General features: G+C 39.4%; 1 protein-coding gene across 2 annotated transcripts in view; it reads left to right on the top strand.

Annotated features, from left to right (window-relative positions):
• Positions 1-14,953, top strand: part of mmp16a (matrix metallopeptidase 16a (membrane-inserted)) — an 80,377-nt gene that overhangs the window by 32,889 nt on the left and 32,535 nt on the right. For both annotated transcript variants that reach the window (XM_008438394.3, XM_008438393.3), the window contains one exon: positions 13,879-14,040. In XM_008438394.3, the coding sequence (XP_008436616.1) occupies positions 13,879-14,040 (162 nt within the window). The remainder of the gene's footprint in view (positions 1-13,878; positions 14,041-14,953) is intronic.

Genomic DNA, 14,953 nt, shown 5'->3' with positions numbered 1-14,953 from the left:
GTGCAATGTAGTTGTAATGTAGCAATGTTGCAATGTAGTTTTTTTATTATTATTTTGCATTTTTCAGCAGCTTTCTTCGAGGATTTTTTTCACTAAGCAATTCAACTCAATTCATTTCAGTTTATGCAACGTCGATCCACAACAAAATCAAGACATGACGAACATGTCCAGATTATACCAAATTATATACATTCAATCGATTGAAAGTCCAATTCAGATGAAACCATTTCGATTCAGTCTAACAATATCAGATTTTAGAGCCATAAAATCCGACATATCGGTCCCAGAAACCAATCCTGGACTCTGTTTGAGTTTGCTGCAACTATTTGGTGATTAAGAAATCAGGAATACGTTGTATGAAAGCAAACAAAAAGTACCCTGAGTTAATCCCAGCAACATCTCCAAGAAAGGGGTATTAAACGTCCTAGCAAGCAAGATTTAATGACTTAAATCTTTATATTTAACCCTTACTTATGAGTTGGAGGTTAGGAAAAAAGGCTTACTTTTTTTTTTCCTCAATTTTCAACCTTATCATTAAGATCATCAGTATCATTACTGCTTTATTGTTGTCTCCTTAGGGAAACTTTCCTTGCAGCAAAGTGGGAAAAAAACAACAAAAATCACACAACATTGGCAAATCAGTAAAAAGTCTATGAAATACTCATCAATAAAACAAACTAAATAATAACATTATGCCTCCTGATTGCATTTAAAATGTATCTAATATTATACATGTACAGTTTGATAACCATCTTAGAGATGCTGCCACTGATTTATTTTTTTTATTTTGTGCAACATGGAAACGCCTTATTTATACTGTAAATATACTTCACAAAACACTGTTGCCCGGCGCACAAGCTTTGTCTGCACTGATGAAAATTTAGTGCCACAGACTGGCAGCAATCTGAACTTTTTTTTTATTAGTTTCGCTAATATTTATTTTACATGTTTATTGGGTGTTTACTCTTTTGGCCCAAAGCAGTCAGGAAATCCTGGATATATCGAGTTAGTGCAAGACTCCACTCCAAAATCACTCCAAAAACTGTGTTGAAAATGTATCTTCTTTTAATTTTATTTAATAAAAGCCAATTAGTCATAAAACATAGAGAGTAGTTTTATCAAATGTTTTTGTCACTTTAAGTGTACTAAAACGTTTGCTCCGTCATGCTGGAATAAAGCGCACAACGTTGCAAACAAAATGCAACGCCATGTCCTTTGTTAGCGTCCACACATTCAGCAAAAGCGACATCAAAAAAAAAAGATGCTCGATGCTCCCTGCAGCTTCTGAAGCTTTTCAGAACGCTTCAACTATTGCTTTTAGAGGCTCAGTGGAATCGCTCTGAGGGATCAATAGATGGATGGATGGATGGATGGAAGATTAAATGTATAGGCTACAATAAGGGGGAGAGATTTAATAGAGTAAGAGGATGGAGAATAATTGCTTGAAACATCACAGCATGAAAGAAATTGGGATGCTGAGGCAGAAGTGCTGGAGGGCAGGAAGGAGAGGATTGTGGAGGGATTTAGTGGGAACTGGGGATGAGGCAGAAACAAAGGACTGGAACTGGACATGGAGATGATTGGATTGACCGTTTTTTATTATTTTTTTATGTTTTTTTTTTTGTTTTTTTTATTCCTGCTAGTCACAAAAGGTAAACAAACCAGCACTGATCTGTGCGATATCACAAGGTTATTGTTGTGCATGAGGCGTGTTGTTTTTACGCGAAACCAAAGCAAATCATGTAGGAACAGATAAACTGGTTTTTATTCCAACTTCCAGACTTTTTTTTTTTTCTTTTTTTTTTTTTAATGTACAGAAATAACTCTGCACCGCAAAAATAAATCATCATCACTTACATACTGTGACTACACACAAGCATCAGGGTTCACCCGAGGAGGTGGTTTTAAGACCCGGTTCTGTCTGGAAGGTTCTCCGTCAGAGGAAACGATGTAGCATCCCGTACACAGAAAATGAGAGATTTTTTTTTTTTACAGGCTTTTTTATGTTCCTCACCCGTGCTTGCAAAATGAACCAAAGAGGTTAGAAAAACAAGTAGTCGCCATCTGGAGAAAAGGGAGAAAGGAATAATTTATGTTTCCAGGTAGCAGGATTGGACGGCAGAAGCTGGGTTGCCGGGGCACCAGACAAGAGTCGGGATTGGCCGCGGCGAGGAGGCCGGAACAACATCGAATTTCATCAGCTGATTGATTGATGGTCGCAGGAGGAAGCTCGTCTCCCCAGACGTCGATTGGCAGAACGGTTTATCATTGATGTCCAATCCCCTTACTAGACATTCAAAGCAGCTGTCATTTTAGGATGTTGTTTTTTTTGTTTTTTTTTAGCCTCCCAACAATGAAAGGGGATCAATTTTCGGTTTCTCAGCAGGGCACATATTCCGCGGAGCCGGCTCTGTGGAGTTGAGAAATAAAAAGAAATCAAGGAGAGGGACAGAGAGGAGTGCAGAGGAAATGAGAGATACTAGAGTACGGGAGAGTACAAGAGAGGAAAGATAAAGAGTTGTTGAGAAATAGAGGAGCATATGGTGTCCTTGCAGGTTTATTTTTAGTTTGCTTCTCCTACTGAGCGATGAGGAGGCAGCAGTGCACTCTGTCTTTTCCTTCCTGTTTCTGTTTTTCTGTTATTCCTCACTCCGCCTTGCTTCACATCTTCTCTCCCCGAGCTTAGATGAAATTACATTTGATACCCCTCAGTCATTTTTTAAAACTGTCACAATTAAAACTTAAATGATCCTGATATGCAAATGCTGCCTGACCAGATTTGATCACCAAACAGCTACAAAATGTATTTCTGTAAACTTGATTTTGAGTGAGTGAGTGAGTTTATTGTTGAATTTGTTCATTTATGTTTATTTTTATTGATTTTATGACTTATAATCAATTAAAAACTTCATTTTGTTACTCAGAAAAACTGAAATTTACTTTTTTAATTAAAAGAAATGTCAGCAACTGAAAAATATGATTGATTGATTGATTGATTGATTGATTGATTGATTGAACCACTCAATCAATCCCAAAACTTTAAATGAGCTTTACTTCACTACTGTTTCAAAGCTGCCTTTTTCATTCCCATTGTTTTTTCCTTCCACTTAACTTTTAATCATTTAGTACAAAATGTCAGATTTTCATTACCCATAATCTATAATCATCAGAAATAACAGCAACCTATGTATGAGCAGCACACATAGGTGCTGTATGTGCACCTATGTGCTGTATATAGAGTTCATATATGCAAGGCATATATAGAGTTCATATGCAATGCATATGAACTCTATATGCCTTGCACTAGTTGAATTGAAACTGAAATATATATATATATATATATATATATATATATATATATATATATATATATATATATATATATATATATTTATTTTATTTTTTTTACAACATATTGCAACATTTAGGAGCCAGTAACTTTGCGTTGTCCAGATGTTTTTCCAAGTGCTTGAAAGAATGCATCTGTATGTTGTTTGGACGAAGCTTTAGGAAGTTGTCCGTGTCTGGGCAGTGAGGTCCCTCTGTCTGTGCATCGTCACGCATTCAGATTTGTTATCGATTTCTATTTTTAGCCAACATGTCTGCAAAAATGTCCAACTGGTGTTTGGGTTTTTCATTCCATTCCAGCAAGTAATGGGTTTTTTTTTTCAGGTGTAATTTAGGTCAAATAGTTTCATTCTTTCTGTGTTTTGTGACTGTCTATGGTTTTATGACGTCAGGCCCTGTATTTTTGCGCAGACATGGAGGAGGAAATAGCCTGATAATGTGAAATAGTCAACATTTTTGACTGACTAGATCCTTTTAAATATTGAGGAAATTTTTGCTGAGCCTCAGAAATACATGCAAAACTGCATTAATAGAGCATCATATTTTAGTAAATGGAAGCTTTCTTCAGTCTTGAGTCTTATTTTATTTTTATTTTTTGCATTGGTAATTGAATTACATTGATATTTTAATAAGGGACCAGAGAAAAGCTGATAATTTATGCTTTTTCTTTTAATAATTTGCTATTAATGAGTTTTTGAGTCTTAGAAATTTGATTCTTGTTTTAATGTAATTCCCAGTGAAGGAAGAAAATTTATTGTAAGCGTTTCATTATATGAAGTTGCAAACCTCTAAAAGCTTTAAATTTGTCGAAGAAGAAAAACAAACTTGATTTTTACAGTGTTTTGTTGTTGTTTTTTTATATATGAAAACATCCACCACTAAAAATGTGGAAATTAAGTGTGTAGCCTTTTCCCTATTTAATAATAAACTCTGAGCCATGTGGAGAAGACACATCCATTGTGTCTTTTTTAGCTTAAAACTGTTTTTCATGGTCAGTTCAGACTATTCATGAGTAAAAATCAGCTTGTCATCTGTATAAGAGTATTTTTTCATATTACTTGACTTATTCTAGACTTTTTTTTAAATGTAAAATCACCAAAATGGGTAAATAAAGTCAAGGAATGAATTCCCACAAATTCATCTTTTAGTTCACCAGTCTCCTTTATTCGCCTCTTTTGCAGAGGCAATAAATCCTCGATCTTTCCAGGTTATGGTGCTCAGAAAGATTCCTCACTCGGCACAGATACAGTGAAGTTTTTTAATCTTCCTTATTACTGTCTCCCTTTATCTTTGTCTCAATCTCCTCCGCTTTGTCTTCGGTTCTCTGCCTCTCAGAGAATATGAACTCAGAGAATCAAATACTTTTCGGACTACGAGGGCGGATCCACATCTTTCAGTAAAAACACATGTATGGGCATCACAACATCCAGCATGGCATCTGAAACAGAACTGATGGCTTAGTTACTGCAAGCAGAAGAACTTGTGGGAGGACAAAGGAGGCGAAATGACTCGGAAAGCAGAGCGTACGCGTTTCAAGGGTACTAGAAGAACAGACTGCAGAGAGGGGAGTTTATCTCTTAGGACGCTTTGAGACAGTTGACATTGTATGATGTAGCATTGTGATTTGATACAATAGGAAATAAATTTCAAATAACAGTCAGGTGTATATGGGGTATATTTTCAACCAGTGATTGGTTCTGATCAATGAGATGAAAATATCAAACTAACATTAAAGTGTAATTTGATGCACATTTTTCAGTTTAATCACAATTAGATAAAAGCTAGGGACTGTATAACATTCCTAGAGTGAAAATAAAAAAAAAAATGTGCTGATCTTTTTTTTTCTCTTCAGATATCAAAGTATAAAGACTTTAAGGGAACCCCTTTTATGTGCAGGGGTCAAGTTAAGTAAATATTTCCTGTCTTTTACTGTTTTTGTTTTGTTTTTTACGGTGACAAAAAAAGGCCATCTGTCATTTTGACAGATCAAAATTCATATAGCTGACGGTGCAGCAGAATCACTGGAACAAAAGCAGCGTACGCTGTGGGATTTCCCCCCACTGAAACCAGTGCAGAGGATCACGATAACGCCTCATCCAGAGAGTCTTCACTTGGAGAAATGTTCCCTGATTTCAAAACTTTGGTTGAAGTGTTGCTTGTAATTCCAGTCTTCAGTGTGGCAGCAGATAATGGGATAAAATAGATTATGACGAATTTTTTTTCGCCCCGTCAGTCAAAATGATAGACAACAAAAAAGTCTGGTGAAACACCTATATTTGTGGAAAACATGTTTGTGCTAAACTAAGGTTTTAAAGCACAATATAACCGTTGTTAAACTGATATTGCTGAGGAAATATTTATATCTTTGGTGCAACTTAACAATGGAAACCTAAAGATGTTCTTTCTGGTCTGATTTCAGGTGAATCAATATGTTTAGAAATAGGGTTTTATAACAGCCCCTCATCCATTCCCATTGTCCTTTTAGTCGAATTTGCTGGAAACTGACGTTTTTAACACCTTGTTTATCGTGGCTGCGTATATCTCCAGGAGTTACATAACTGCGTTTTCCGACTGCCGGTTTCGGAGAGACAAAATGGATTTAGATGATTGCTTTCACACTTTACCCCGCTGAAAACGAGATGAAGTGAGCAGAAACAAAAGCGAAGATATCACCATGAGCGCCCGCCCACCAGGCCGCCACTAGAAATAGATGGCCGCCCACTGACAAGAGCATCAACTTTCCACGTGGGTGGCGGTCCTCTCTTCTGCCCCCGCACATAAATATACACACATGAACACACAGTGTCAGAGGTGCACGTTTCAGGGACTCGATCAGGCCTCCTGCCAGTCACTCAGCTGCTGTCAGATCCTCCTGAGCGTTACGCTTGGTGAACAAAAAGTGTAAACAACCCCGCCGAGGGTAGGTGTTTTTATGTGAATATGCAGTTTTCTTACTCTTGAAGGAGTATCACTTTTGGTTTAACTTATGTTACACATTTTAAGGACTTAAGCAGCGAAGCTAGAGATTTTGGAGACGTTTTGGAAGGTACCATTAATGTGTCTTTGGATCCAATATTGGAAACGTGAATTCCTGTCCACCTAACTGGACAGGGAGGTTGAACAGTAGAGGAGTTTATTTTTTGTAATCGAAACATTTGGAAAAGCTGCAGAAATATAAAACATAAGTTGTTCCGGGAGTGCTAAGAGCATCAGATGTGTCAACATTGAAGAAACTGAAAGTGACAGCTGAGGTGGAAGCCTTTCAAGAGACTCGTGCTATTTTAAGTGTTCATGAATGGAGAGAAGAGAGTCCGATAAATTTTGCAGTGGCTGGATGTATCTATGTTTATTTTAAGCAACAGCAGCGAAGCGCATGAATTTTTGAATAAAACCAACCAAATTCCAACTTGTTTATAAAGAAACGTTATATCTGCTGTTAAAATGTAAACATACGTTTCCGGGAACGTCCCTCGTTCCAAGAAACATGATGTTGATCTGAGTATTAAATAAATCTCAGCTTATGGGACACATGAAAATAATTAATAGAAAAAAAAAATTGATTTATAGCAATAATCCTCCATCTATTATCGATGACCAGCTTTCACATGTTCTCACTTACTTTACACCGATCAGTCGGCCTGGATTTTCTTAATTTTATGCGATACTTAAATGTGAAACTGATCTTATCTTCTGATCATGAAAATCGGATACTTTTCTTTTTTGCTCTGCCATGAAAGATCGTTAACCAATAAACAAACAAGGTTGTATTGTTTGACAGGTATTGGTCAATGTTTTTGAGTAAAATAAGATTCTTCAGTCAAACCGGAGTCTCTCACAGGAAAGAGGACACTGGTTGGTTTTGAGACCTTTTTTAATGTAGATAACATCGGGGGATAAGATCTGCTTCACATGTAAGTATCAGCAGATCACCAATCTCCCAAAATTAAGGAAATCACCACCAATAAATCAGCTGGCAAATTAATTGGTTCATTCTTACTGGACAGTGTCAATTATTTAAAAAATGAGTATTGACCAAAATCAACTCAATGATTGACCAATCTATGTTTGAATTTCTACATTAAGTCTTACACATAGCAGAACAGAAAAACATTTATCCCATCATCTTTTGTTGCGGTAACTGGATACCATCCATTGCTGATGTGCATAAATGCACACCAAACGTCCGTCGGCCACAACAAATGAATTAATAAAGACTAATGGTCCGACGTAGACCTACACTCGTGCTTGTCTTGGGTGCTCCCTTTAGAAAAATCTGAGAAACTGAAAGCCATGTGTTCCCTTGTAGCATCGTGTCGCTCTCTTCTTTTAATTTGTTTACCGTGATTGCACAGAAACGGGCAAATTTTCAAACGCCTGGCAGCTTTCCATTCACCGGGTTCCATTCTGCAGCAGTCTTTGTAAATAAATAATTACTCCGGTGTGCATATGGGGCTCTCATCAGCTGCTGTTTTGTTCTCTGACAAGCTCGTGAGAATTAAGAGTAATAGATTCGGCAGCACAAGTGTCGCTCGATCAGTGTCAACAGCCCAGAGCGAGACGACAGGCGCAGAAAAGAAACGGGAGCCACAGATTGCTTTCTGTCCCACGTCCTCAGTATGCATTCGTATGTAAACAGTGCAACATTTTCTTATAAATAAAAACAAGCCTATTTTTGAAAACTAATTCCGATTCCGTTATACTTGCATACAGAGGGGAAAACAAGTTTTTTGATATTTTTAGGAGGAAGATGACATCTGAAAGCCTCCCGTGTGAACAGTGGTGGTGTTCCAAGTTAATTTGGGAAAATGCACCAAATGGCTCTCTGCGTGTTTCTTTTCTGTCCTGAGAGGGGCTGCTGGAAGCGGGAGAGGGTGTGAAAATAAAAGGAGCAGAATGCGAGGGTTGTACTTTGGCTGAATCCTTCACAATGGCCACTCTGTCAAATCAGGCACACAGCTCTGGTTGGACAGCGAGCAGAGTGCGTGTCTCGGACCCCTCTAAGCCAAATGCCGGACCACTGGGCTGAGATCCCCTGGCTGCTGTTCAGTACAGCGCAGCACTCCTGGACAGCCCAGGGCTCCCTCACAGACTTCCCTATGTGGTTCGCTGTTTTGGGCTGCCACCTTTGGAATCTGATTTTCCCCCTCGCTTGGCAAACGGGATCTCCAGCTTGCTTCAGGGTCAAGGTTGCTCTGATTTCTCGTGACGTCCCGGCCTGAACAAACACCTAGTGTCAGTGTTGCAGGTTTTCTCCGGATTCTTCCTTTTCCTTTTCCTGCCACCTTGTTGAACTTTCTGTCAGCATATGATACAGTCACACGTGATTGTAGGAGCTCTGTGAACATGATTAATTCTCTGTTTTGATACATAATAAAGGTAAAATCAGACACATAGCTGTAGCATTGGTATGGTTAAACCATAACACTGAAAAAAAAATGTTATTAGTCTTATAAACTATATTGTAATCTGTCAGTTCTGATGTTTACTTCTTTGTTGTCTATACATTTGAACTTCAAGGAAGTAATTAATTTGAACTTTCAGTATTGTTATATATTAAAAATTACACAAGGAAAATCAGCACTTTTAACTATAGATTTTAGTGGAAATATCAAATGTCACACATATCATTAACCCCCAAGCCAAACCGTTACTCAGTCGCTAAAGATGCTAAAGGACCATATGGACTCCAGAACTGGACAAAATGACTGAAAAATGTAGCAAGCTATAAGTTTTTTATGTCAGTCAATATAGATAATTATTGATTAGCTTTGGTTTTAAGTATCTGAATTACTGCCAAATTGGTGATGTGAACTTTCTTGTTTTATCGACAGTTTCCTCTTGAGCTCTTGTGCTAATTTTCTCCTGTTACTCCATGCCTCTGTATTTTATTTAGATGTTTTGAGGCACAGTGGCAAAACATGAAATTGCTGCTGCATTAGTTACTCAAGGATGCTGCTAGCTTCAACTAAGGTTGTTGCTAGCTTCAAGTATTCAAGGTTGTTGCTAGCTTACCAAAGAGTGAGTTAGCTGATGCTGCCCACCTGTCTTAGCTAGCTGTGAGAGCAGCTACCTAACACCCCATCTTGTTGCCCAGACCTAATTGAGTGTTATAGGCATTGTGATGACAGATTTGCCATAGACACTTTACTTAACAATAATATTGCCTATTTTTATTGTAAAAAATGTTTCCTTTATCTGTTGATTGACATCAGAGAAACACCGTCTCATTTTTTGTATTACACTTGCAGGGGAAAAAAAAATCATTTAACTACTGGAAGCCTTTTCCGAGTCCTTTCCTGAAAGCGCAGTGTCAGCTGCAGAGGGACTTGAGGGAGCTGAACAATGGGGAAAACATCTGAGCTCCTCTGGGACAAAGGGAGTGCTTATGTTTGCTAACTCTTGGGCGACGTGAAGCAGGCAAGCAGCTGAAGCTGTGTTTCTCCACAAAAAGCGTGGTGGATTTTGACATTGTTCGTCTCTTCTGGACGCCATCTTTACAACATACAGAAGACGAGGAGCTGTAGCTACTTTGCTTTAGGGTCTTTAAGATGATGCTAATGCCACGCTAGGAAGTGACGCCGGGAACTAGCTCCTCAGATTTGCTCAAACGAGGCAAAAGACAAAGGTGTGACATTGAGCATTTAAAAGCAAAGGATAACAAGTTCAGAGGAAGCAAGAGGCGGAGGTACCCTGCTGGGCTGCCTCTGCTTTTTTTCTTTTGTTAGATGTCATGTATCAGGTGAACCGAGGGGGCCGCTTAGTTAAGCAGCCAAGTGTCAGGCAGTGTTACGGGCTCCTGAAGGCACCTGCTGACAGCCCGCGCTGTTACAGCCACTGAACAGCATCGACAAGAGCCCCTGCTTGTGATTTGTGAGATTCCTTTGTTGTTATTTGTGCGGTTATGTCTCATATCCAGTCTTGTCATGTCAGGCGCGCCCCTCCAACCGCCTGACGGTTCGCAGCGGCATGCTGGTAAATAATGGAGAACAGCCAGCCAGAGGGTTCAGGTTTCTAATCAAAAGTCCTGTTTGCTTTGCCGCGAACCCAGTGGGGAAAGGCAAAGCAAAGTACATGTGATCATAAATCTCCAGCCTCTCTCCTCTTCTACTCCATCTTCGCCCTTTTTATCTCTCCTCTTTTTGTTTTTTTTTTCTTTCTACTCAGCCACACTATCTCATTAACAGCAACCTTGACCTATCCCTAGCTGAGTCTCTGCAAGACTGCGCCTGCCTCGGGCTGTCACTGTGATCATTGCCCACTTTATGTAACAAAAAAATAAACTGCATAATAATAATTTACCCAGAGGTGATTTTTAAAATTTTTTATTTTCCTTTCCCACCATTTTTCCTCTTCAAAAATAGCTTTCATGCTTTAAATAGAAGCTCATTTTATGCTAAGCCAGCAGATACGGGGATGATGAATCACCGTGTGATAAGCGCTCTTGCTTCTGAACGACAACTAGAAGAAAAACGTTTCTCTGAGTGGGTTGCCACACAAGGCCCCCCGAGTAGCTTTTTGCGATGTATTTCATGTCATGCATTGTTTATGTAGCCTCTGTTTTCTGCTTTACGTGTGTGTTTGGGTTCCCTGACAGCGAGGTGATGTTATAAATGCATCGGTCAAAGGTTAGCGTTGTATAATTCATCATCTCCATCTTCCGCGATCGCGGCAACACGGGAACCTCACACAAGATAAATCGAGCCGAGCCTTATCATTTTCCTCTTCTCGGCTTGTTCAGGTTTTTACCCACTTCTCCTCACACGGCCGTCACTCCCAGCGCCCTTTTGACTTGGTGTACGCCACGCGCTTTTTTTGTATCTCTTAGTTCATCTGCTCCAGAATCTTTTTCTCCCACTTATCTGCTTCTGCATCCCAAACTTTTCCTCCTGTTTTATCCCTTTTGTTTACAGTCCCCTCACTCTGCGTCTTTCGTCTTTCATCTTCCTTCTTCCGCCTCGTCTTCCAACCGCCCTTCTGTGCTCTACAGGCCCATGTAGTAAACCAACCAGTCGATAATTAGTTGTACTTATGGCCCCCGGGGGGCCGACGTGACATCCCGTCTATGCTTTGAGCTACGTAAGTGAGTGAAACAAAGCGACAAAGCCAACCTCAAAGCCGAACCGCGAGACATGAAGGCTGACGGGAGGCTGAGATGGAGAACGACAGAGGCAGGTCATCAATTCGTTGTACCACTGATGTGACCTGAGCTAGTGTAGAATCAGACTTTAAGTGTTGTGACTTTATTCTTGTAATTTTCCAACCTTTCTCTGAAATGTCTTTATTTTATTATTTTTCTTGCACGACCTTAATACTCTGTAATACTTATTGCTTGTATTAAAAGCATCAATTATTCTTCTACTGTTATTCTACAATAAATGTGCCTTAATTAATGTGTTTTGTGTCATTCTGCTTCTTTTAAAGTAACTTTTGGTTCCTGGATGGCTGATGCTAACTTGTCAGTTAGTGAGGTTAGCATGCCTGTGGTGGGTTGTTAACATTAGAGACAAGATGGCTCACGGTTTGGTGCAACCATTTCTTTTCAAACACGGGTGGTGAATCCTTAAAGATATTTTCAGCTGGTTGAAATACTTCAGCAACAGGTGTGGGAGGGGGTATTTTATAATGGGAGAAAACCCAGTACGTAAATTTGTAAAATTTTAAAAACTGTGGCTGTATTATTTTTTTATTTTATTTTATTTTTTGGTGCATGAAACTGGGCCAGGCTAACGTCTTGTTTTAAATTGAAAAATATTTAATCTATCTGAGTTTGAAAAACAAAGCATGTTTTTGCTGTGAAAGAATCCAGGACATCATTTTTTTTGTCACTTTAAAAAAATTTCCCCCTAAATGTTTTACTTCCTTTTCAACAGGATTTCATTACATCTGCCAGTGTTTTGAGGCTAATGTATCTGTTTTGCTTCACATTCACTGGTGATTAAGTGAGCCAGTCGTCTGCCTCAGTGTACTCGCTACGAATGACAGTTTCTCTGTGAGATGCGCGTCTGCTTTCCTGCTCCCCCAGATTAAAAGTCTCTTCCGCTCTTTGTTTGATACAAGCCACATCTCCAGATGCTTGTTCGATATTACAAGCTTGTGCAAATGTTCTGTCGTCATCTGAGGACTCTTTTTTTCGACTGTCAAAAACTTCCCATCAAGCCTGTAAAAACTCACTGACATTTATGGAGTCCCGTATCACTCAGAGCCTCCTAATTAGAGCCATTTGTGTGAGCCGGCCCGGTTCGTAAATTCTGTACCTGCTTGGAAGTGATGTGAACCAGTGGGTCCGTCCGCTGATGTGTTATTTATGTGACAGATTTGCAGCTGATATGTGCCCCGCTTTACTAGGAATTGTCATAAATAAGTGATTCTCCTTTCCATTCCTGTCCAATGTGATAAGAAAGATGGAGGAGGGTGAGACACAGGCGAGGTGGGAGTCAGGAGGGCGCTGACGGGGGGCAACGTGTTTGAACGTTCAATCAAATTTCCACACTCAACCGTTACGGTTCTGAATTTTACAATAAGATGGAAAAAAGTGACGGCGAGAAAAGGCCACCGGACTACAGAGCATCTGAATGTTGGTTTTAAAGTTTGAAAAGAAAAATAGAACCTAATAGGTCACACTGGTCTTTAAGCTGCAGGGATCTATGTTGTAGCATAGGATATTTACACAGAACATTTTTAACACACTTCCTAAGTCTTTCTTTTGTTGTCGTTTTCAGTGTAAACATTCGTTTATTAGCCCCTTCAATGTTTGACTCACCGTGCTCCAAGCGTGTTAAAAAAACAGCGACTTATAGTCTGGAAATTACGGTACTCTTATAGCCCTAAAAGAAAATCTAGCTGAAAGATTGTATTTACCAGCCAAATTATTAAATATGCTATGCTATACTTCTGTGGGTAACTGGTTGAACTGGATTTTATTTAGTGGTTTAAGAATAAGTTTTGTCAAATATAAATAACACTTTTGTAAAAAAAACAAAACATTGTCTTGTGTCGATCTATTATTTTAATGGACACTGCCTCAAAAGGTTGTCTGCTTACCTGTGTTTAAGGGTAATGAATGACTAAGTAAAACGCTTCCTTTTGTCAGTAAAGACGAGTTAATGTATATATTCTCTTTTACGGCTAATAAAGGCTTAGGATATCAGTGCAATAGAAGTACACCATCTGTCCTTGGTCACTTTAGAGCCATACAGGGACTGCCTTAATTTCTAAATGTGAAACACCCCAAACTATTCTTGTTATAGCATTTTTTTTTCACTAGTCAGTACAGCACTTGGAAAAGTTGGCTGTATTTCCAGCAGCTACTCCAGCACTGCCAACCAGAACAGGTGCAACCTGACAAGCTGCAAGGTGACCAAAAAAGAACCCCTAAGCTTGGCCAAGATTTTTTATTCATCTCTGTTTGCTTGTGAGGGACATAAGATGCTACAAAACAGTTCACCGTCAGCGGCAGCCAAAAGCAGCGCTGAACACGGTAGCTGCTCTATCCACTCCGCTCACACTCCCTCCTCGTCTCCCCGTTCCCAGGTAACGATTTGTTTCTGGTGGCTGTCCACGAGCTCGGTCACGCACTGGGCCTGGAGCACTCCAACGATCCCACGGCCATCATGGCGCCGTTCTACCAGTACATGGACACAGACAACTTCAAGCTGCCCATGGACGACCTGATGGGAATCCAGAAGATTTACGGTAAGGGTTGGAACTGTGTCTATATTTTTGATGTGATTTATGTGGGTGTGTGATGACGCATTGAATTGAAAAGCTTGGCAAACATAAGGGAGCCAACAGCATATACTGATGTCATGATTTCTCTCCAAGCTCCTTAGCTTGAGAGATGTGTCTTAAATCTTGTTGATTCAACCTGTTTCATTCATGTCTGCAAACTGGTAATCTCTGAAGACTTGTGTGATAAGTAAAAGTTCTGCTTGACATGACTTGGTTTGCTTGGATGAAATGCCTGAGTGAACCCATCTCTTATCAACACTTGTTTTTGCCACTATCTGGATGCTGGTATCCAGATGGTTCAGGGCTCCACATTCGCTGAGGCCCGAGCTAACAGAGACGCTGTTGTTGGAATATTAGATTTGTCCACTGTAATTCAATTCAGCTCTAAATTTACATCGGTTACAGTCTATTTTAGAGACTAGATGAATTCAATTCGAAAATGGTGGCAGCCTTTCTCTCTTTCACTCTGACTAGGAGTGTGACGATACTTGCAGCTCATGAAGCAAATATCGTCACCATGCTGGCTTCCAAGAATGAGATGAGGCTGCAAATTGGTGGGAAAAGTAAGAGTCCCCTTTTTGTTTGGTTCCATAAATGTGTTTTAGAGAATAATTAATCAATTTTCAGCAATTCAGTTCAGGTCTTAAGAGTCCATATATTAAGGTTTTTAAACATGTCTAATCCTGAAGCGGTCCTGATGCCAAAAAAAATAATAATAATTGAGAATGCTCAGTTTTGTTTTCACAGGGAGAATAAATGTTTTGTAAATCCCACATTGCCTTTTAAATATCCTTTAGTTATTGTAGCATTATGCAGTTCAGTTTAGTTGCTCATTTTCTCTACCTGCTTTAGCATTGGGTGACTGGGCGAATGATTG

Source organism: Poecilia reticulata, chromosome 20 (genome assembly GCF_904066995.2).
Source record: "Poecilia reticulata chromosome 20, P_reticulata-male-v2, whole genome shotgun sequence".
NCBI classification, from domain to species: Eukaryota; Metazoa; Chordata; class Actinopteri; order Cyprinodontiformes; family Poeciliidae; genus Poecilia; species Poecilia reticulata.
This window is presented reverse-complemented; position numbering and strand designations above follow the sequence as displayed.